Here is a 24,365-nt window from a genome sequence, read left to right on the forward strand (position 1 = left end):
CGAAAAGTATCGTTAACGTATTAAACGTGCTGATACTTTGTTAATGTTTCTGAACGAAATAGAAAGAAAATATACTGCAAGTACGTATGGTCAGTGATCAGAGTATGAACTATATTATTACAACTTAATGTAAAAATCTTAGGTGGCCGAGAATGATCATTTTTGTTGTTATCTTATCTAGTTATGACCTGTAACCTCCAACAAGCACGAAAAGCAAGAAGACCTTTGATACTGATCCTCTCCCCCCTGAAAAGAGTAGCAGCGTCGTAGTTGATTCGATGTCGTTGGCCATTCGGTCAGCGAACATAGTCGGGGCAGGAAGCACTTACTTAACCGATCTATCGTGTACCCGTGCTTCCCATCAAGCGTGTACGACCGCGGCCTGTTTTGCACCCCAATCCTCTTCTTAGTGCGATCATTCCCCTCGATCAGTGATTTCTTAACGCAATCTTTCGATAACTTGGACACGGTACGAGCTACATTATATTCTTTCACGTAGTGTCTTAAATCTCTATCGTTTCTCTAGTCTCCGATCGAATCCTTTAAATCGTTTCGTGTACAAAGCAAAGTTCAAAAGGCGATGGACCAGTTAGAAAAAGAGGGAAGGAGAAAGAGAGGGGGAGGGAGGAAGAGAGAGAGAGAGAAAGAGAGAGAAGGAGAGAGGTAACGAGATCGAAATGTTGCAGGAGGGTTCGAGTATCTGATCGTGTTCCGGTCAGAGGTGTGCTAGTGCTAAACCGCGGGTCATCTCGTTCAATTTAAAAGCTGCAAGAAGTCTATCCACGAGGAACGCAAGGGGATGAAGGAGCGAGCGTATAGATGAAATAAGCAGATATTCAGCCCTATTATCGTAACCAGCAATATGATTTGGAAGGAGGAACGATCGCGGGGACGCGCTACTATTTTTCTTCTTGCTGCGATCTGTTTCGTTCTCGATACAGCGCAGTCAGGTAAATCCAAGTTCTCAGCAATCGAAAGATCAACCGACGATTTTCGATCGACGTAAGATCAAACTCGAACAGAATGAAATTCATTTATAGAATAGTTTATCGGTTTCGCGTCAATTTTTTTTCGTCGGCTGGTTATCGGTGCCGCTTATTGTTTAACGTTTCCTTCCAAGAATTTACGTCGAGTACTCGATTCGCGGGTATCGGTGGCCACCGTTATCAGTAGCGTGAAAAGCATAGAACGTATTTCTAAGAATCACGAAACGAAGCGTGGATTAATTTGATCACGAAACTCTCGTTACAGAATTCGTCAAAGATCCTACGTTGTGTGGCCGAGCGAAATGCAAAGGTAATTGATACTATTCGAAAGCTCTTGTAGCCGTATAGCGAAAGGGAAGAGGCGAATAATCGATGTCGATCGATGTTTACAGTGTCAGCGACGAAGAAATTCAAATACGAAGAGAACGTGTCGTACTGGTACAGATATTCGGTAGACGTGAGCACGAATCTGGGCAATGTATCGTCGACGTCGTTTTCGACGCTGCCGTCATCGGATTTCCTTGCGAACGAGTCCACCTTACGATTGGATGCGGATTTGGTGATTCGCTTCAACGACCCTTGCGAGGCAAGCTTGAAATTTCACAACGTAAGCCTGAGTCACGATCCTCGGAAATACAACGCAGAATTTCCTGACCGTGCCGGCTCGGAGTTCAAGAAGAACCTGGAACGTTTCGCGTTGAAGTTCGTGTACGACGATGGTCGTATAGACGAGCTATGTCCGGACAAACGCGACCCAGTCTGGGCCTTGAACTTGAAGAGAGGCGTGTTGTCTACGCTGCAAAACAGCATGCACAGATTTGACGTGGATTATCGCGCGGAAGAGTTGGACGTGAACGGCATCTGTGAGACGAGTTATCGATTCCACGAGGCGAGACAGACCAGTCTGGTCGTGAAGAAAACGAAGAATCTGTCAAACTGCATGCACGGGCCAAAACATTTCTCTGTTATTCGTTCAAACGCTTACAAGAGTCCCCGATCGGACGCTCACCGTCCTCGTCATCCTCTTCTCGAGTCCCGAAGCGATTGCGAGCTAACGATCGATCACAACATCTACGAGAAGATCGTGTGCAACGAGTTTCATATGCTGGTGCCGCTGTCGAGTGGTAGCACAGGCGCGAGAACCGAATCGACGACTACCCTTCGATTGCTCAAAGAATTGAAAGACGATTATAGTTACGGCAACGAGTACGAACAAAGCGACAATTACGGGGCCGACCAAGAGGAAGACGAAGAGGAACAGGAAAAATATGAAAAGGACAGACACAGTCGCGCGAGAAGAACCAATTTGTTGTACGATTACTCGAAAACACCTAGGACCATTCACGGCGAGTTGAGGAGCGCCAGAGATTTGCTGAAGATAATGTGTAGACTAGGAGTGAGTACGGATGAGTTGCAGCAACGATTTCCCGAGACATTCACTGCGTTCATACAGTCGGCGCGACTTCTCGATTACTCGTCCTTGTCGCAATTATTCGTCAGAGCCCACGGTATTTGCAAAACTGGCAAGTGAGTAGCGTTACATTTAAAAGGAAAGATCGAATGCGAGATTGTACTTCCGAAGGACACCGATCGAGATGAAATCTGTTACGTATTATGGGAAGAAACTTGAAACGTGAACTTGAAATATGAAATCTCAGTTTCGAGGATTCGTACGTTCGAATGATGCAAATCCCTATACGCGAGGCATCGTTCCCTGTACGTGAAAGCAAAGCTGAATTAAGTCAAAAATTGTATGTAAATTAGTTTGTTGCAATAGACTGTACTCGTGTTTCAAAGTCATCGTATGTTTCCACGATACCAAGTTTCACTTCGATTGGTTACCGATCCCATTTGGAGGAATAAGGCACATGATCCAAGATTCCTCGGGATACACGAATTTATTCTTTATTAATTTCACAGGAAACACATTGTCGACTCGTTGCCATTCATTGGCAGTAACGCAGCCTTGAACGTAATGAAGGATCTGATAATAAAACGATACGTCAATCATTCAACGATCGATAAGTGGGTCATCGCGTTTGCTTTAGTTCCTCGGCCAAATCGAGATACTATCAGGGCTCTGTCACCCCTTCTCGATTTTCATCAACAAATTCCAGAGACTCAGTTCATTTTGAGCTACTCCACGACCATTTATGGCTTCTGTTCCACTCACGACATAAGTTGTACCAATGTCGAACAGGTGACACGATTCCTTTCATACCTCGAGCAAAAGATCGAAAAGGGATGTGCACCTCGAACGCATTCGCTTTCTACGACCAAAGAGGTACGTTAAGTATTTTACCCTTGAGTGAGTTGTTCGACCCTTTAATCTTTGTAAAAATTACTAGAATACGTTAGAATCTGTAAATTATCAATTTGGTCCTCGAGTGTTTTGCTCGTTCAAAAATTTTAAGCTGAAACAAAGATTTTGGATCGACTGATCCATGAGCGGAAATTTGAAAGATGCTGCGAAGTGATCGGCGTTGCCTAATTGTGCCTTGCTTTTACAGACATTAGAGGCGTTAAAAGCGATCGGGAACATGGGCTTGGAAACCGAGAAGCTATCGAAACTATTGAAAGAATGCATAGATGACGTAGGAGGATTTTTATCCACGGAGGTTCGCGTAGCGAGTATCGACGCTCATCGTAGAATGCCGTCTTGCGAGAAAACGCGAGATCTCTACTTTCTAAACTACTACCGGAACTTTAGCTTGGATACGGAATTACGTATCGCGTCTTATCTGCAAGTGATGCGCTGCCCCGATTACAACGTCGTTAAGACAATCAAGCACACGTTAAAATCGGAAGAAATCAACCAAGGTACCTGTCGAATTCTCTTCTATGATCTTCGTCTGAAATAGAATCGGATTTAACTTTTCCAAACTTCGTTCACAGTCGGCACCTTCGTTTGGAGCCACTTGACCAATCTCTATAATTCCGCTTCGCCAACCAGGATCGAAGTTCAAAGTCTTCTGACGGATCGCGACCTCGACGACAAGTTCAACAAAGACAGAAGAAAATTCTCGCGAAACTACGACGGATCCTTTTTCTCGGAGGAATACAATTTCGGTGGAAATTACCAAGGAAATTTAATTTTTTCTCCTAAATCGTATATACCTAGAACCGCTACGTTCAACTTGACCTTCGACCTGTTCGGCGAATCTGTGAACGTTTTTGAAATAACCACCAGGCTCGAAGGCTTCGAATATTATGCGGAGAAGTTCTTCGGTCCTAATGGACCGTATAGTAACGAGAAGGTGTCGGGATTCTTCAAACATTTATTCAGAAACTTCAGGGCAGCTCCGGAACAAGAAGAAGACTACTGGAAACGCGTGAAAAGGCTGCCGAATGTTATCGAGAATAATTTCAACGAACCCAGAATCAGCTTTAGTTATAAGGTGAGACAGAGAACGTGACCAGTCAACGATCCCGCGTAGCGATGAATTCCTATAAATGTTATTTCGATGTTCGTTATTCGTCTATTTGCGCGTTGTACGAAACGATGATTTTTCTCTTCGTTCGCAGGTCTTTGGAAGCGACTTGAAATATTCTACGTATAATAGCGATCGTGAAATTAGAGAAGCCTTAACGCGCATTAATCCATGGGAGAAGTTTAATGAAATCGCTTCTGGAAAGGAGATTCGCTACGAAAATGCAATAATGTTCTTGGATTCCACTTATGTGGCTCCGATGACATCAGGGCTGCCTGTACGCTTGGATTTTGCTGGCTCTGCGGCTTGCAATTTCAAAATGTCAGGGTTATTGGACACCAAGAGGATTTCTAAGAAAGAGATCGAACTCATCAGCAATATTGCACCTAGGTATAATTAAACGCGTCGTCTCTCTTCTCAGCTTCCTCGTTTTATTTCTCCTGTTGCTTTCTTTTTTCTTCGGCATTATGAAATTATGATGTATGAAACTAATATCTATATGTATGAACAGCATGAGCGCCGACTTGATCGGTAGCATGACCGTAGACGCCTTTTATAAGACTGCTGGAACTAAATTACGAACGAACGTGTACTCCTCCGGAGCAGTTCAAATCCATCTGGAGATAAAAGGAGTACAGTCGGTCAAATTGAGTTTGGGCCTGCCGAATAAACAAATGGAGGTATTTTCCGTTGGCACGGACATCCTTTTAACAAGAGGCAACGGCGCCGAATTAGTGGAAAAGCCACTAGGTATTTTAATCGCCGACCAAAGTAGCAACGATCGAGCTTTGATACCAATCCCGAAAAATGTGATTAGCAACACGAGCTGCACTTGGGCCGCGCTCGATAGATTGATGGGTTTAAAGATGTGCGTTAATTATCAGCTGTCCAACGCAACGAAAGATCCGAACGCTCCTTACTTCGTTTTGAACGGACCTACGCTTTTCAAGATCTCTTTGATCAAAGCTGATCCGACCGCCAAGAACTACTTGCTGAAGTACACGTGGGAGAAGACAATGGTATCGTCTCCTTTATTTTCGTTTTACAAAAACCGTTAAATTTACGCCTACTTCGTATCTGTATAAGAATAAAAAATTGTACGATGATTTTGTAATTATGAGAGACGTAGCGTACATTAGTATCCAGTATTTTCGTTTGTCTCATTTTAGGAGAGAAATATTTTTAGAGTCGCGTTCGATACACCTGGATCGTTGGTTAATAGAGAGCTAAGCGCGATGGTAGCCTTCGATACGAAGACTCACAACGTAACGGTTTTGTTAAAATCTGCTGGCAATTCTCTGGTGGCGGAAGGTGAGTTCATACGTTAGCAAAACTACGAGTAGACTCATCGACGTTCGAGGATTAACTTCGTTCCTTTCAGGTACATACAAAAGCACGGAAAACGAGACGTTCGTGGACATTGGTTTCGACATAAATGGTACCAAACACTTGGACGCAAGCTTAGGTTACGCGATCAAAAAGTTTCCCTATGGATACACGTTCAACCCACAAATGCATCTGATCGTGAACAACGAACGGGTTGCGGCTCTTTCAGGTTTAACTCGATTTCATTCGATTCGCCTATCATCAATTACTTTAATTCGATTTGTTTAATCAGAGGTTCGATTTTATTAAAGGTAAAATCCGAAACGTTTGGAAAAGCAACGTTTCTCAGTGCGATATAGACCTGACTTTCCAAACGAAAAGGGTATGGAGTAAATTCACGGGATACATCGTTCGAAGAAACGTGAGCTTGACCAGCGCCTTCCAATTGGAGTATCAGATACAAAAGATGCCCAAGAAGGAAAGTCTTATATTCGAGCTGTCAGCTTACAATCGTTCGTTGAAACCTGTGACGCATAAAACGGTCGATTTAAAGTTACAATCTAGCGCGTATCCTCAATTGAACACGGAGATCAAAGGATCGTATAAACAAGCGCTCGGTCAGTTGGAGTTACGCGCGGAAGTGAATTCGAGTCCACATCTTAAGGACGATCGTCACAAGCTTACAGCGTTATTGAGCATCTTTTATTCGAAAATGTATTTTCAAAATCAAGATACGAAAGTAAACGCGTTGTTCGCCATAACAAAACCCATTCAGAACTTGGACATCAAAGTTGGGATTATTCACTATGCTATGGGACCGGAATCGAAGACGGACTTGTTGATAAGATACGCTCCAGGTTAGAATATTTATTAAACGCACGATGTCGGGGAAAAAGCGTTCTAGAGACCAATGGTCGAACGAAATTTCTCATCCCTAGCCCTGAAATCCTTCTCCGATGTTCTTCCAACGTAAAATTCAACCATTTCCAGTTGTGATTCTTTCGATATTGATTCAGCCTCGTATACGATAATTCGATTCCTGACGCAGGATAAAATCCTTATGTCATCTTCTAATTTCAATTTCTTTGTGTTTAGGAAAAGAGATTAACCTAATAGTGAACTTGATAATGCCTCGCGGTTTGGCGTTCATCATGGAGAGCCGCGTAAACTTGACGATCCCGAACTTTAATTCGATGCTGGTCAACGTACGAATCACAGAGAGAATGAAGCGAACGTACGACTTGGATCTTGCTGGGACTTGGTTCAGCGGGCACAACATAACAGCACGTGGCACCTACTCGGACAGATCCGTGGCGACCGTATTTAGTCACAGCTTGAAGCTGATTTTGAAATCACCGAGTTTCGTCAACGACTTCCTGGTGAATTGCAAGGTGTATCGAAATTACAGCGACGTTAGAGTCGCTCTGCACGTAGAGCAGCTGGATCAGGATAGATACGCTTTCATCTTAAATCACACGGTAGCATCGCCGACAAACATTATATCGTACGTGGAAGGAAGATACAAAGGAAACGTGTATTCGGTGATGACAGAAGTCGACACGCAACGAGAGATTCGAATGCAGATACACTTGGATAAATGGCGAGACGTTCATTTAGCGTTTATTAGCATGAACGAGGAAAATGAAAAGAGATTCGGGGCGGAAGTGAAATGGGACGCAAATCGAGATCCTGCGTTGAAGCTAGCGTTGTTTTTCTCATTAGATCGTCATACGGCTCAATTGCCCGCTCTTTCGAGCGCGGAGGAACAATTAACCGAACGAAATATTAGCACAATGGTCACCCTGACCTATCCTGGTCGCTTACTAGCCTGCTCCTGCCACGTGACCGCGCGGGGATATTACAATTACACCGTGGATGCTGCGATCGATTGGAATCCAGAAGAATCGATAAAATTGTACATCGCGACGGAATATAACGTAAAACCGTGGATAAAGTCCATCAGCCTGGACACTCGGTTGCTCATGCCATTTGAAAATTGGAGGAAAACGGCCTTAGGCGTCAGGCAAGTAACGAGAATTCTTTCGGTTATCTTTGAATTATCTTTCATTTCTCGATTCGTTTCTCAAATATTTTATTTAACACGTTCGTCACCACGTCGCACATATCTATGCGACGGGTATATTTCCATGGGAACCCCGTCACCAAAGGATGGTGACGCTCTTCTTGTTCGAGTTAATTAAATAATAGGATATACAACATAAAAATATTAAAAACGCATTATACCATACTTTTTATTAATTTATATTCTGGATAATATATTACATTATCCTATATCGTATGGTATTCGTTAAAACATTCCAAACACGTTTGGGGTGATTTTGGGCATTTCGAACAGTAGTTGTAGACTTCGTCGTCGCTACTCTCCTCATTTTCAAATATATTTTCACGCTGTTTACCGAACATTTTGAGGAGGAAAAAATCACCGATGTACGTCTCACAAGCATGCTTCTCGACTAAATGAAAGATCCGAGATATCTGCCGTGAGATCCCTCGGAATACTCTAGCTGGAAAGCTTATCGCTTTCTCCATTTCAGGAATAAATAATCTTTTCTTTACAATGAATCGAAGGCGATAAACCATGAATTCCTGCTTGTCGCTCTATTTGCGTTCTGCGTATCAGCGGTCGGACTTGGGCCCCTCAGGAAACTTGGCCGAATCACGCTGAGCGACGAACGTGTTAAGTAATATATATGTCGGAGATGAAAGGACACCGGGCCTTCCCTTTAGAATTCTTTGGAAAATCCCCAACACTTTAATCTTTACAAGTTAACCCGATTATAATTGTCCGAGATTTGCGATAATGAGCTTGCGCTCGAGGCGACAACTAGTCGCCGAACGTAGCCGCGGTCATGGGATGAACGTTTTTACCTAATAGAGATATAGAGTAATTGTATAGCTCTCCTTAAAGAGAATAGTTGTAGCGGCAGTAAACATTCCAATGGTTTCTGCCCCGTGGTTCGCCACACATAGACTCTATTCTTTGGGCAAAATGATTACCAGATGTCGATGCATCTCCGCAGTACACGTTCAGCTAGTCTGAGGACCCGCTATAAATCTCAGGATTTAGTTAACTAAGGTCCTTCGAACGGACGAGCAGCCTTTATCCTAACAATCTCTAAATCTATCACCTACTACGGGAAGATACGGGAAATCTGCTTTTCTCAGGAACAACGCTTCCCGCTAGCAACTTTCTCTCAAGGGCGGCTAGCATCTTTCTCTGATCACCAACATAGAAATTAACCAATTAACAGCAACGTCCATTTCCCTCGCTTTCCGAACGAGGGTTGTCCTCGACGAATCCGATGATCTCGTGCCCTGAGACACACCCGATCATAGTTTTCCTCTGCAGCATCACTGTGACGGAGAGGAACATTCTCGTGCGACCTCATCAGCGACTAAAACAACGTCTTCACGATCAGTGGATATTTCACGTTTTTAGCAAAGAGTCCGACTTAGACTTTGGAAGAAAGTATATTTGTTATCCCGGATTCGTTATTGAACCTAAGATCATTGTCATTAGTATCTCGAGTACCTAATTACCACGGTTACTTGTCAAATTCTGTAATAATCATATTTGTACTAGCAAATATCTTCTCTATCGCGTAATAACAATGTCTAATCCAGATGAAGATTCGTTACACGCCCTTTTTTTCCGTGGAGGAAATCCGCACGGACACCCGCCGCTTCTAGGGGGAAGAGCGACGTGGTAATGTCGGACTCCAACCGACCAAAACCTCCACGATGACCGTCCCTCTTGCGATCGAGGGGTGCCCGGGAACCGCCGAGGCGACACACCGGGCCCCCCGCGCACTACATTCTGTCCGCAAATGACGCGGTGTGCTGTCATGTCACGTCGCGTTCCCTCCCGGGGGCCGTCCGGATCCCCAACCGAACTGCGTGGTGGCCCCCGGGTGCTGGAGAGTCCAGCACCTAATTTCAACCCCCGTCGGAGGTCGCGGTGGCCCTCGCGCTCCCCGTGTAGACGCGTCCACGAGCACCGCTGCGTCCTCGTCGGCCGATCCTCTCGGGATGGGAATCCCGCTCCCTCGCCCGCTCCGCTGCCTCCTTCCGCAGCATAACTAGCTCGCAGAAGGAGGCTACGGTCGTTACGGCCCCTAATCATAATGTTAACCCGACACATAAGTCTAACAGAGTAACGTATAATTCGTTCGTTCGAATTGGATTACAGGTACGAGCAGGAACGAAACAAGATAAAATTGAACGGTAATGTTCACTGGAAGGATTCGCAACGATTGATGGCGGAATTGGACGGCAGTACGGAAGAGCAGGATAACTTTAAAGAATGGAGAGCCAACTGTGGAATAAGTAGCTCCATTCATGACATTTTGTCGACCACCGTCAATGTTACTCACAAGGTCATCGGTTGGGAAACCGCGGACACTCGTTTGCTAGTTAAATATCACCCGGATAAGGTGATCAATGCTTGGAGTATTTGGCACTTGGACAAGAAGTCCGATGACGTTTTCAATCTAACCGGTAATCTGCATCTCGAGTCGCCGGTGACTCGCTACAAAGTGAGCGACATGAGATGTCAACTGCAAGTGTTACCAAACTGGAAATTCTTAGGGGCGGCTAACTTGGATTTGGATTTGAAAACCTATACTGGCAAACTGATCGGCGATCTTCATCGTTTGAAGGAATCCATGGTGGAATTCAACGTTACCACTCCGTTAGAAAAATTTTCTTTGGTTCGTGGAAGATTCGGTCTGTCGGAAAGCAATAGACACATCGTCGCGGAAGTGACCACTCCAACTAATGTTATCGGTTTCGAGATACTCTGTCAGTTCACCACGCCGATTTACAACTTCAACGTTCGACTGTCACTCGCCACGCCATTGGAAGTACTTCACAGGCTACTTTTGGTCGCTAAGTTGAACAATCGCGAGGCTGACTTCCGTGTTGGCTACAACCGTATACTCGCTGGCTTCCAGGGTATTTGGCATTATCGCAATATTACTGATTTTCATTACAGTTACGTACTGTTTACGCCTGTCGAAGGTTTCGAGGAGAACGGAATCGTTGCCAAGTTAATCGTAGCACGCGATAAGAACGAGTCTGTCGACATCGATACGGAATTCACCATAAGAATGTCTGACAAAAAATACGCAGACGTGAAAATCGGTGTCAGAGCTAAAGCCGGTCCGAAACCTGCGCCGATTACTATACCGATTATTATCACGGGTAACCAGACGAACATCGAGGAAGCGAAGAACGACGGTAGCGGGGAGTTGACAGAGAACGAGGATAACATGGAGAAAGACGAGCTGGATCAGTTCGAGGATTACGAGGAGCAAAGTAGCCTTCATTGGCACGGTGAATTCGAATTGTGTCTTATAATTATCGAACCTATCGTAGGAGAACTAGATATAGACAACGAAGGACCGACTTACAAGGTCGCCGCTGTTCTGAGCAGTTTCGGCGACAAGAAAATCCTGTTGCACGATACATTTTGGATGGAGGATCTTTTCAACATGCGGAACAAATTGAACTTGGTCGTTCCGTTCGGTTTCGTCAATGAGGTCGTTTGCTCGAATGCGTTTATCGTGGACCTAGAAAAACTCATCTACAGGATGGAAGCGACCGTGGAAGTTAAAAAGAATGTGACTTGGTACGAAACCGGAGTACTCGCTATTTACACCTATCGAGAAAGCGAAGAGCAAGTGCTAGAGTTGAACATAAAAACTCCGATAGAGTCTCTGAAATTCGTTAACATTAACGGCAGCCTGCGCGTCTCCGGCAGCCTTTACAGGCCTAAGTTCAGTGTTCGTGCACCGGACAGTACCATCGATGTGAACGCACTTCTGGAAACGAAAGAATCGTTGATGGACACGTTGATCGTTATCAAGGTCGATACACCATTGCTGAAGATACCGAAATCTACTATTACCGCGAAACGAGAATTTACCGTGGAGAAACGGTACGCGCAGATAAGTTGTAACGTTGTCGAACCTGTCGGACTTTCCTTCCTGTCGAGCTGGCACGCGACGAAAGATGAAGTTAAAGCTTTCGTTCTCTTCAATTCTTGGATAGAGTCGTTAAAGAACATCAAAGTCCATGTCTCGTATCATCCAAACACGATCACGAACAACGGTACCGCGAATCTAGAAGTTTTAGCGAAACTACTCGACCGACAATACAGACTATTGGGCAACTATAGCGGTGACACGATCGAGTCTGAGTTCTATACGCCTGCCTCGAACGGGAAACCGCATCTCCAGTTTCACGGCAACACGATGAAAGAAAGCGATTCCGTACACAAATTGAACGGCGAGTTACGAAATCACATGACTTCAAAGGTGTCTACCGTTTTCGGTACCATCGAGCTGACGCAGAATGGCTCTTTGCACGCTGTAGAGGTAACGATCCAGCCAAAGGAAGTGGAAATCGGTCGAAACGACAGTTTAGTTCTGAAACTGAAGAAGGAGAAGTATGGATTAAACGCTGCGTTGATCGGTCACCCGATAAACGGATCGTTGGACGCGAATTTCGTTAACCCTTTGAACTGGGATGTGAGAGCGCGTGGAAATTTTGACGAAATATCGATCGTGAAAGGTCAGGTGGAATTTGTCACGTTTATGAACGTTCAAGTGAACGGCAACACGACGCTGTATGTTCATGCGGAAACACCGTTACCGGATGTTCGCAACGTCACTCTTACCGGAAGCATGCTGATGTCCAACAATAGCGGTGATATTCGAGCAAATGGTTGGCTGAACGAGTACACTCGATATGCGATTCTTCAATGGAAGTTGATCTACATGGCAGACATGTTCGGAAGGGTTTTGATCGGATACGAAGGACCAACCGATCTTGACAACAGGCTTGTCGATACCCGGCTATTCTTCAAGAATCCTCGTCAAGCGTTCAAAAACGTTGACGTAGGTTTCGATTTGGACGTGGATCGTGAAAAATGGAAATTCGCGGCGAACGCTACTATTGGATTCCACAACCATGAGAACATCGACGGACTGTTCACCGTTAGGCTACCACCTCCTGATAACGATGATCATCGTCTTCTTATTAGCTATCACGCCAACGGAGGCTACAAGGATGTATCTTACGTGATCGGGTACAACAGTCTGCGTGCGAAAACTAACTACGCTTCCGATGGCTCGGTTTGTCTTTTCACATTTTTTTATGTTGTATTCTTAAATATTTAGATTCCATTTCAATATTTATTACCGTCGAGAACCTAGACACACGTTGCAAATCTCTTCATCGTTTCGAATCGACTAACTTTGCCCTGACGTAATTTTTTCTATCGGCAAGACTACGAACATATTAACGAATACGGGACAAGCGAAACAGTCTGTAAAATGAAAAATTCATTTCGGTTTTACCACAGATACACATGGACGAGAAAGACATCAACGGACATCTTCGCGGCTCCTGGGGAACGCTACCAGTTCAATCCGTGAATAATCTCGTGAACATAAGCATCGACAAAGAGTTCAAACTGAAATACTCGCTGTACACTCCAAAGTTTCAGCAACAAGAAACGTTAGTTCTCTTGCTTGATTACGGCGCTACGCAAGGCTCCATAGACGCTGAAGTTTATTATCCAGCTAACACGCGATTGGCTTCGGCAAATGTATCGTTCGAAAGTCTGGAGAACGTGAACGGAACCATCAACACCATCTTACCTATGGCGAACATCTCGTCGTTGGGATGTCAGTTCACAGTTCTCACTACTTTGTAAGTAAATCGCTTCATTTATGAGTTCACGGATCTATGTCTTCGTCTTTACACATAGTAGGTCATAGGTTTCTTTTCAATTAAGTTACGTCGAAGGTACGTCTGGGTTAGTACAACGAATGGTAACTGTTGCAGGCAACGGAATAAAAGATACGTGAAGTTTTACTGGCCACAAAACACCGCGATCGTGGATTCAGATTACAATTACCGGAGCGAGAAATTGAATTCGGATCTGGAAGGAATTCTGCACGCTGAAGTTCCTCTGAATACGCGTCACATCGGCCACTTGACTTATGGTTACAAGAAACGACCGCAAATGACCAGCGGTTACTCCAAGCTGACGTACAACGGTCAGGAAGTTCTTCACGGTCAATATAATTCAAAGAGCGAGTCGAGAGCTGGCTTCGAGAAAGATCACACTCAAATCACGATTGAGAACGTATACAAGCCGATAGGTATTCTTTACATAAACCAATTCGAGTACAGCGCAGGAAACGAAGGGACCAATTATCCGACTGTCGAATTTAAACAAGTTAATTTGTACCGATTGGATAACAAGACGGCGTTCAACGTAGTCGGCGAATCTAGGATTAAAACGTCGCACACGGGACAGGATATCCATTTGAAGGCGATACATTTGAACAAGACCGTGCAATTGAAGACAGATTATCAAGTATTACCAGGCGAATTCGAGCAAACCAGCTGGCTCAGTTTGGGCGACGACGTTTGGGCCTCTTACAGTATCAACATTTTGAACAAAACCACCGAGGAAGTGGATAATCAATTCTTAGTTCTCAACGTCTCTTATCCTCGTAGAAATTTCAGCCTCGACGGCTCTTACTGGATCAGCAGCGAAGAGTTGAGGTCTGCGGTGAAACTCGCTTGGGATCAAAAAACCACCAAACCTAGAACCATAGGAGCATTGTTCAACTGGACGAAACTTTCTTCGGAGGATAAGACTGGCATGCATCACCGAGCAACCTTCGCTTTGATTCATCCGAGTTTCCTGAAACAAGCCGCTCTGATGGGCGAAGTAAAACATAGCAATCCCAGAGACTCCATGAATATTCTTCTCGTCGCTAATTACTCTATCGATCCGAACAAGTGGTTAGAGTTTTCAGCGTCGTTTAGAAACGAAAGCGAGCCACCGATTTCTAAAAAATATTCTTACCAAGTAGTGGGTAAGCATCCGAGCACGAGATTCGATCTAGGTGCTCAAGGATTCGTATACGAAGAGAATAGCAAGCTGTTCGGAATGACGAACAACGGACATTACAAACGTGGATTCATAACCCGAGATACTGGAAAACTAAACGCACAATTGGATCTCATTCGCAACGAGATATTTTACCGGCGAGAGTATAACGATGCGATCAAGTTTTTAAACGCTCGGTATTATCCGTTTGACCGCAAATACGTTCTGAACGGTAGTGTAATAAATACACCGAATCTAAATGCTACTGGTTACTTCTTTCTCGATCCGACTGAAAAATTGACGTGGATGATGGTCAACTACACTCCAGGTTAGCGCACGAGCTAAAAAGAGAAACATTGTTTCAATAATTATTTGGATTTGAATCTTGCTTCTTTCTAATGTGAACTTATTTTAATGAATTTAACAAATTTAATAAAAATTCTTTAATAGATGCCGTGGAGAGTTTACGAATGTATGGTAGAATTCCTGACGCACGGAATGCTGTGTTCGATATTTGGAGAACTTATGAGGAAGATTTTACCGTGTCAGACGTCTCTTTCTACTTAAAGCTCAATCATTCCCGATTGATTACTTCCACCCTGCGCTGGAGACCCGAGCTCAAGGCCGATATTATTGTACGCAACCATTTCTCACACTATCCTTTCTCGTTCAAATTTCACTCCAAAATAGACGAGTTAGAAGACGAAGAAAGAAAATAAATACATGTGCTCTTAATTTTAGGCTCTTTTGAAAAATACGGCAATGGATGCATACGATGGTATAAACAACGATATATATTATTGGAAACAATATATTAAAATCGAAACCGTGAACGTAATTTCGGACGTTTGGGATGACGCTCAATTAGATCTTCGAGAATTTATCGATGACTGGAAGTGAGTAACTTTCATCGTTTTACTGTTTAGTATCAATAGACTGCGGATATCCATGTAAATTTATATTTGTATAAATTACCACTAAAATAGCAAAATCTATTTTATGTATATTATCGCTTAGAAGTATTTAGACACTTATTCTTGACGAGATGTTCTGTAATTATAAAATTACAATTTGTAATTATAAAATTCAAACGATAGCCACGATAGTCATAGTCATGTCATCGCTTGTTTATGTTGTAGCAATCTGAAGGAAGTTCAGACAGACCTAGAGGAGTTGAAGAACTATTTAAATGATTCTTACAACGCAAACGATTTTTACATCAAAGATATCGTTCTTTACGGAGGATATATAATAGATGAGCTATCGTTGCGAAGTCACATAGAATCCCTGCCAAATATCCTGAACGAAATATGGGAAATAATGGGCGAATCTGGGGAAGCGATCAGGAACTCGTTACTCTGGATCATTGAAACGATAAAGAACGCGTTAAACAAAATCCCCGAAATCACTGCAGCGATTCTAAGGGGTGACATGATTTCTCAAGTGGCGAGCACGATCGATCAGCTGCTCGAAAAATACGACAAGTTTATGAAAGATCTTCACGTGTCGTTCATCAAGTACATAGGAAATCTTTGGGGACAGATTTCTCAGTCGATCTCGCAGCAATGGAACCGATTTTTATTGCTTATAGAGCCGATGTTCATTCGTTTCATTCACTATTTGGAAACTGTGGTCTGGAAGACGAGCAAAGAATTCCTCGACTTCCTGTACGATCGAAGAAACGACCTCATTTCTTCTCCTTATTTCGATCATTTCTCCAATTTCACTCAGGATATCGACAAGTTTTACCGAGACATCAAAGGCAACGATATCATCACCAACATTCGCAAATACTCGAGTTTGATAATACAATTCTTGAAAGATAGATACTTCACCTTCGTACCATTTGGAAAAGAACTGAAGGACATCGTCGACGAGATCGTGAGCGAGCTAAAAGAATTACAAAAATTACCGTCTATACGTTACGCTTTAGAGAAGATGCAACAAGTGTACGATAGGGTGTGCTATGCTTACGATTACTTCGAGATACAAGCGAAAATAGAAAGTGCCATACGATTGATTCACTTGAAATTAATCGATATAAGTCAGACAGCTCTCCAGGCTGAAAGTAGATACCGGGTAGCCAAAACGAAATTCATCTTCGATCCTAGACAGGGCTTGATGTGTTTGGAGCAAAAGCTTCCCATGTCTTGGCACTCGTTCAATCAAACGCCAGAATTTCACGAGATACCTGAAATCAGAGCCATTTCTGACGCAAGTTCCTATTTCGCGTCCTCAGACGTGACTTTCTGGAGTTTATACCGGTACAGACCGTACATGGATCCGTCTAATTGGCTTCCACCGTTCAGAGGTAATCACATGATTGAGTCTTTTGTGTCTCTTTCATTTTGTTCATTTCGCGGCCATCTAATTTCAATCCGTCTAATTTCAGCGCAAGCAATGATCGTTGGTTTGCAAGACTTTATTACCTTCGATGGAAGACACATAGAGTTCGTCGGTTCTTGTACGTACCTGTTAGCACGCGATTTCGTGCATGACACCTTTGCCATTCTGCTTGAGTATCAGCAACAATCCGATCGAGTTACGCACAAGATTATTGTGTTACTTGGAAAGGATGCTCTGGAACTCAACTTCTTCAACGATGTTAGTAACGATAACAATAATAATAATAATAAGAACAATAGCAACAATTAGCGATACGCTCAAATTTTTTCCCCTTGTGAGATAGCAATCGATTAATGATACATTTACCTTTGCGCAGAGTATCAAACTCATCTCCGGACAATCGTCGAGTACAGCGAGCAATCTCGTGCTTCCGATCGAACTCGAAAATGGAACGACATATGTCTATCAGGCAGAAAGCGTGGTTACCGTGGAACGCAAGCAAAATCAGTTCCGACTCGAATGCAATTTGAAATTCAATCTGTGTACATTAGAATTATCCGGTTGGTATCACGGCAAAACCGCCGGTATTCTCGGAACGATGAACTACGAGCCAATGGACGATACCATAGCATCGAATGGTATAGTAACGAGAAACGTGAGGGTATTTGCCGAAAGTTGGTCGATCGAACATGAAACCGAAGATAAGTGTCCGACAAATAATTCCGATCTAAGAACAAAATCAGAAATGGATTCGGCGGTCATAGAATTCTGTAATGATTTGTTCGTGAACAAAAGTTCCGAATTCCTTAGCTGCTTCCACGTAATAGAGCCGGAAGAATATTCAAAAATATGTTATGCGAGCGAGAGCAGATCGGAAGCCTGCACCGTGGCGTTATCCTACATGCAGATTTGTATGTTCCATGACACGTATCTCAGAATACCGGACGTATGTAGTAGTTGCAGTATGATAGACGGTAGTCAAGTCGCGGAAGGCCAATTCATTCAATTAGAAGGTGATCGAGTACCAAGCTCGACCGACGTAGTGTTTATCGTCGAAGGGAAAGAATGTAACCACGGTGTGAAAGAAAATCGTAGCATCGAACAGTTAGTCACTCAATTGAACAAGGAACTCAACGATCAAGGTCTGACGGATAATCGATGGTCTCTGGTTACCTTTGGAGCGAACGGAGTGTTTGATCATCCGAGAAGCGTCGTCTTCGATGGACAAATCTTTACTAAGAACGTGGCGCGATTTGTCGATTACTTTGATCACGTGCCAATCGGCGATGGAAGCGGCGATATTTTCGCGGCAATCGCGTTTGCCTCGAAACTCGTGTTTAGAACCGGCGTATCAAAAACTTTCATCTTAATGCCATGCTCGCACTGCGAGCCGGAAAATCAGACGGTAAGTGATTCGACGATATTCTTCCGAATGGCACCTGTGCTTTTCAGAACTACAACTCGATTCGAATCGTTCGATCAATCGGTTTCCTTAATTTTTTTAAATAAATTTCCTTTCTTAGCTTGACTACGCGGTGGTACACGAAGTATTATTGGAACACGATATTACGCTTCACATATTGATGGATGGTGATTTCGAATTCGAAAAAGAGAGACTGAATAAGATCTTCTACGGTCTGGACGCGACGAAATCGTATACGAAAAAAGATTCCAGAACGTTGATCGGTGATATCGACCTACGAAGACAAGTGAAACTTTCAAAAAGTGCGTTAGGTTATTGCACGCCTTTGTCTCTGGAGATTAATGGAACGATATTTAGCGGTAACAAATTACGTTTCGATAAGCTGACTTCGATCAAAAAATTCGCCAGTGTTTTCTCCAAGAGGGTAGCTTTAACGGCGCAACCTAATACTTGCCAAAACTGCGAATGCACCGCTGATAATAATGGCGTCACACGTATGGAATGTATACCTTGCATCTATCCAACTCTAGTTTCTGTTGATTACGTAAGTTTCTTCTTCCCATTTCCATCTGTATTTCTGTTTTTATATTAACGTAAGAATATAATGAAGTTTCTTTTTTTTTACAGGAAACGTTTAATCTGAACGATTCTTTGGCGTCTCTACAGCCACTGAACATCGATTATGATCAAATCGATATCGATGACAGCTGAAGAAGCACTAAATGGGCACACGCGTCCCTCCTTTTTCTTACTTATTTTATAGGTATTGTTAATTTCGCTCAAACGAAAAACTTTTACCAATGTATATGCCATACATCTTTCGACAATGAGTATTCAAGACGTATTCTGAACTTAAGAATATCATAAATGATACCATACGTTTAGTAAATAATTTCATGTATTTATAAACTAATATTCAGTCCGATTTTTATTTCGAGATACTTTGAAAGGAATATTATATTTATATAGATACATAAGTAAGAAAGAGACAGTCTCGTTTATTAATCGACGACGCTACACGCTTCGTGTGTACAAGTTTTCGATAAAAAAATTGGAATCGAAGAATCAAAAAACATTACGCTATTTTAAATTTAATCGACAAAGAACATAACAACATCGAGTAAATAATAATAATACGTGCCATATGTTAAGAGTACAATTCATCTTATGAAATACGCATTTTTTATACCTTTTTCCTTTTTATACGATTTTCGATTAGTCTTTCCTGACGCAAATCATCAGACAAGTATCTTTCGATACTTTTACGTTCTGTTAAACTCTTGTGTGTATATAAACGCAATGTCATTCGTTCGAAAGTCAATTGAATCACTGACCAAGGACGAAATATCACACATTCTAATTATTTTGTAAGATGTTCATAGATAACTAAGAATAACGTACAGATAATTTAAAGATAGAAGCTCTCTCTGTAATATTTGTATTATGGCAATGCATAAACATGGCAAAGATCTGCATCGAAATCTCCTGACACGAGATTCTAAATTCCGAACAATAGCCTATTCTCTTTTTAAAGATATTCTGAAGTAAGAAAAACTGAAAGAAATGGAAATAAATACTATCATAATACATGTGCTACTTTTTTTACGTGTCTTGTATATTGTAAATTACATATACTAACTTATTTAAATGAAATCGGGCACAAACTGAAAATTTATACGAGTAGAAGAAAACTTGTAATCGCTACGTAAAATAGCAGTCATATAATTGCAACTGGTTTATAAAATCTTTCGCTTATTTGTTACCGGTGTATATAATAATTTTAAATATATTATACAAATGTAACACGAACCATGAGTGGCGGTCGATCCGCATTACATCTTCATATTTCAGGATGCATCTAAATATATTTTTCACAAACTGAGAAATGGCGAGCAAACTTATTGTTCATAGATTATCGTCCAGTAACTCTAAAAATAATTGCTACAATATTATTAGTAATAATGATAGAAATGGTAATAATAATAATAATAATAAAATATATCATATAATATAGTAATAAAATTTGTAAAGACCATTTGAGTCTTTGAAAAACATAACGAAAACAGAGCTTCCTTTTTGAACTACAGAACAAAGCGACTTAAAATTAATAACTTGATCAATTAGAAAACAATCTAAACTGGTCCTGAGAGTCATCGATATATCATATAATATAAGCGATGACTATAAAAACAGGCGTATCAATTTAGCACAAAATCATTTGTGTCAATGTTCGTGGCCGCAATTCTTATATCGTTATCTAAACACTTTACAAAGTGGTCACCTGGTATCGTGAGCTTGCAAGTGATTGGGAGCATCTGCAAATGTGAATTTTAATTTGTATGCTTCTGCTACCAATATTCCTATTTCCGAATCTGTCCAATTTTGAGTAGGCAGGTTTTGTAGCATTAACATTAGTCCCTAAACAATAATAGTAAACTTAATAACTGAGAGAAATCTTTACATCGAATTATAGTTTGCACTAGTGCTATGGTCTAAACTTACTTGAAAATCAGGCTGCAATAAAAGATGACGTCTCCAACGAAGAAGAAACGCGGCGCATACATAAAGTTGAAATGAAGCAAATCGATCAGATTCTGCTAAATAAGTGTCCCATAGTCGAATGGTACAATGTAAAGGGATTTCTCTTGTTAATAGATTATTCATCCATCGGAAAGAAAACTGTAAATAATCCACGCCATGTTGGTGTAGATGCTGATGTAAAGGTACTAAAAGAATGAATTACACCTTTGATTATCCAAAAACAAGGTGCAATGGAAAGAAAGAAAAACAGAATGTTCCAAAGGACTGATTTACGAACCATCGATTCTTTGTATCAGTTCTTTCAATTGATTTACTTTGTGCTGAATGCCTAATTGAGCAAAGATATAATTATCTTGAATACCATCGAGAAACTTGGACAAACACCAAAAGCTATCTGCTTCTATAATATCTCGTTGTTCTTTTAGTAATGATGCAACATCATAATTTTCTAAATCTTGCCATGCTGACACAGGCACTGCTTCTTGTAAGAACACGAGGAAGAAAGGTGTCACTAGATCATTCATTCCCTAAAAACAAAGAAAATTGCAGGGGAAAAGAAATAAAAATAAAAACAATTTGAAGATGACAATTAAAGGTAGAACAACGGACGTAAACATACTTGAACATAACCAGAGGCGGGATGTCTAATCGCCCAAATATAGAGTATTCTTTCAAAGATAAATTGCACTGTTGTTTGTTGAAACAACGAAATAAGCGGTGACATTCTTGGAATATCAATGTGTATTTGACGATATGTATCTTGGAATCCTTCATCTCTTTCAGTATCGTAATACTGTTTCACTAAATTCCAATAATCCAATCGTTTTCGTTCTAATACGTGTTGTCTTCGCTCTAAATTAGCTGGTAAATACTCCTGGATGACAAAAAACAAAATTAAAAATTTTTTACGAAATTTTATCATTATGCATAAAACATATGACACAGTTTACCTTTATTACTTACAGACAATAACCTCCATGTAACAGAACGCAGTCTTGCAGGTATACCCGACCACGACAACTGCCTCAGTTCGTCTAAGTTTAATACAGAAGCTTCCAGAAGGGACTGAAATTTATCTATTTTACTTTCCCCATCTACAATTATTAACAAATCAAAACTAAGGATACATTAAAGATAAATGGATGTAAAAAATTGTTCCATAAGCACCTTGTTCTTTAGAAGGTACAAAAAATTTAGTAGGCGCGGTTGTTTGTCTTAGCGGTTGCGGCCTGCCTGGGAATTGCGTTGGTTTATGTTGCGGGGAAGCACCGTACTTTACACCCACATCTTCTGTGGAATGTTGACTGTTATTCACTTGAGAATGCATAGACAAATTAGCATTTCGCAAATGCAACGGTTGCACAGCTAATCTTTGGAGAGCTTCCGCCCGTTTCTCCTCCGGAATAATTTCTTGAACGCGATGCGTAGATTTTACATTTGTTCCTGAATCTATGCATGTTTTTCCTGACCTATGACTATTAATGACACTGATAGCAGCAGACTGGCTAACTCGTTTTGATATTTTTACATCTGAGACTGTGCAAAACTCATCATCTCCCGAATCCCAAGCATCATCTACACTCTCTTGAAAATCTTGAAATGATGTAGAGCCTCCACTACTTCCTGATATAACTCCGCCACTTGTAGATATTATATTAACTGAACTGCCAGACATCAGTGTAGTACTACCTATTTTACCAAGCTTACCATCTTGTTTGGGACTTGGTCTTTTATTATGCATGTAAAATATAAAAAATTATATTATTCTCAATAATCAATACTAAAGATTAATTATAACTTTATTTTTACCATTATTAGGAGCATAATGTTATTATACATACCTGCCTGGAACAGCACGAGTATTCTTTTTCCAAAAAGATTGATACGTTTGATAAGCTTCGCCTTGGTGACTCTGATTTTCCATAATTATTACAAATTATGTTAACTAGCACCTGTCACCTTTCCCAAATAATTAAAAAAATGGTACAAAGTCCACATTCCCTTAAAAAGGTTTACTGAAACAAATTTTGACGATAGTGTTTGTTGTTATTATTGTTACATTGTCTTACACAGTCTTATTACAGTCTTTGGATTATTATCATTGTTATACTGAATATACAAAATTACAAAGATCATATCATTTCATATACAAGCGTCAAAAATAACAGACATTAGTGAACTTATGTAATTGTTATTGTTTTCTAATTCATGTTACTTTATATTATATAAATTTTAATACATAAGTTTATTCAACTTATTGTTCATCTTATGATAAATATATCAATAGTTAAGAATAATATACAGCTATTTTGATATAGGATAAAAAAAAGCATTTATTTGGTATATATATAAAAATTATATTAAAAATTATAAGTAATAATAACAAGCTATCTCTAAAAGATATAGAAAAACAAAAATACTGTAACATCAAATCTTCATATTATTTTTAATTATGAACAGGTTAGGTTACAATGTACAAATATTTTGATCGCAGCGAGTGACTAGGAAAAATGGAAATAATATCATTATATCTGAAAATATTTATGCAATAGCGTAGTTACGTCAACAATGAACAAACTAAAAAAGCATTTATCATTAGGGTTTAAAGTATGGGACACTGTACGTATAAAGCAAATTAGTTTTGATTTCTTGTTTTAGTGCACTCAACATTTCAATCAAGATGTTAAAACAAGTGCACTATAAACTATGTAACATTAAATGACTTTTTAAAAATTTACCAAATGTACATGAAATAAGATATGATACAAAATTTTGTTTGATGCATATACACTCACTGCTTTTGACGTATGACACGTCTTTGCTGGTGCTGCCATCAAAGAAATGGCTAAATTAAATTTTGCATAGGTATATCAGCATATGTACAATACTATTCGTTCCACTACATCACCTTTTCACATACTGTATACGTAAGTACAATATTCTTTTCTTGTTAAGACTATACTAATAATTTTAAAACCTGTTGTCTGATAAAATATCCTTCTCTTGATATCAATTAAACTAACACGGAACTTATAAATAAAAAGATTAATGTTATAAAGCACAATAGTGTTATGAAAAATGGTTTTTAATAATAGCAAACAATAAATAAATATAAAACAATAACAATTTCTCAATTGAATGAAATTTCGCGGTGGAGAAAGCAGTCTGCTAGGAAACCAGCGATTCTCAATATTTAGAAAAGTTTAGTGTATACCAATACATATATCAACTTTCTTTATATAACTTAAACTTTAAACATTTGGTTTAATAAAACACAAAACTTTAAAATCTCATTTGAAAGTAAAATCTATATAGAATCATTTGTATATGGCCTTATAAAATAAATATGTCACATAAAAGTGTTGATGTAATATTAATTA

The 24,365-nt window shown here is 40.8% G+C and overlaps 2 protein-coding genes across 3 annotated transcripts; one reads left to right on the plus strand and one right to left on the minus strand.

The window, feature by feature from the left end:
- Positions 1-256: 256 nt before the first annotated feature.
- On the plus strand, positions 257-20,450 carry LOC132908292 (uncharacterized). The gene is made up of 23 exons (XM_060962177.1): positions 257-469; positions 687-950; positions 1,252-1,296; positions 1,379-2,513; positions 2,907-3,270; positions 3,497-3,806; positions 3,882-4,384; positions 4,512-4,807; positions 4,929-5,436; positions 5,587-5,728; positions 5,799-5,972; positions 6,055-6,600; positions 6,839-7,766; positions 9,954-12,900; positions 13,131-13,480; positions 13,616-15,003; positions 15,126-15,310; positions 15,417-15,571; positions 15,815-16,986; positions 17,068-17,279; positions 17,398-18,426; positions 18,545-18,988; positions 19,072-20,450. Exons 2-23 carry the CDS (start codon positions 863-865, stop codon positions 19,153-19,155), a joined length of 13,005 nt encoding a protein of 4,334 aa, XP_060818160.1. The 5' UTR covers positions 257-469; positions 687-862; the 3' UTR covers positions 19,156-20,450.
- Positions 19,423-23,896, minus strand: LOC132908300 (TBC1 domain family member 22B). Of its 2 annotated transcripts, none has more exons than XM_060962203.1 (8): positions 23,781-23,896; positions 22,827-23,000; positions 22,153-22,712; positions 21,949-22,079; positions 21,605-21,859; positions 21,263-21,512; positions 20,947-21,170; positions 19,423-20,862 (listed from the first exon to the last, which is right to left on the minus strand). In XM_060962203.1, the coding sequence occupies exons 2-8, from the start codon at positions 22,907-22,909 to the stop codon at positions 20,722-20,724; spliced, it is 1,644 nt and encodes a 547-aa protein (XP_060818186.1). In that variant the 5' UTR covers positions 22,910-23,000; positions 23,781-23,896; the 3' UTR covers positions 19,423-20,721. The 2 variants fall into 2 exon arrangements, with proteins under 2 accessions (XP_060818186.1, XP_060818185.1); XM_060962202.1 differs by having other exon boundaries at positions 23,724-23,821.
- Between the last annotated feature and the right edge of the window lie 469 nt (positions 23,897-24,365).

The sequence above is a fragment of the Bombus pascuorum genome, chromosome 6 (assembly GCF_905332965.1).
Source record: "Bombus pascuorum chromosome 6, iyBomPasc1.1, whole genome shotgun sequence".
Classification (NCBI taxonomy): Eukaryota; Metazoa; Arthropoda; class Insecta; order Hymenoptera; family Apidae; genus Bombus; species Bombus pascuorum.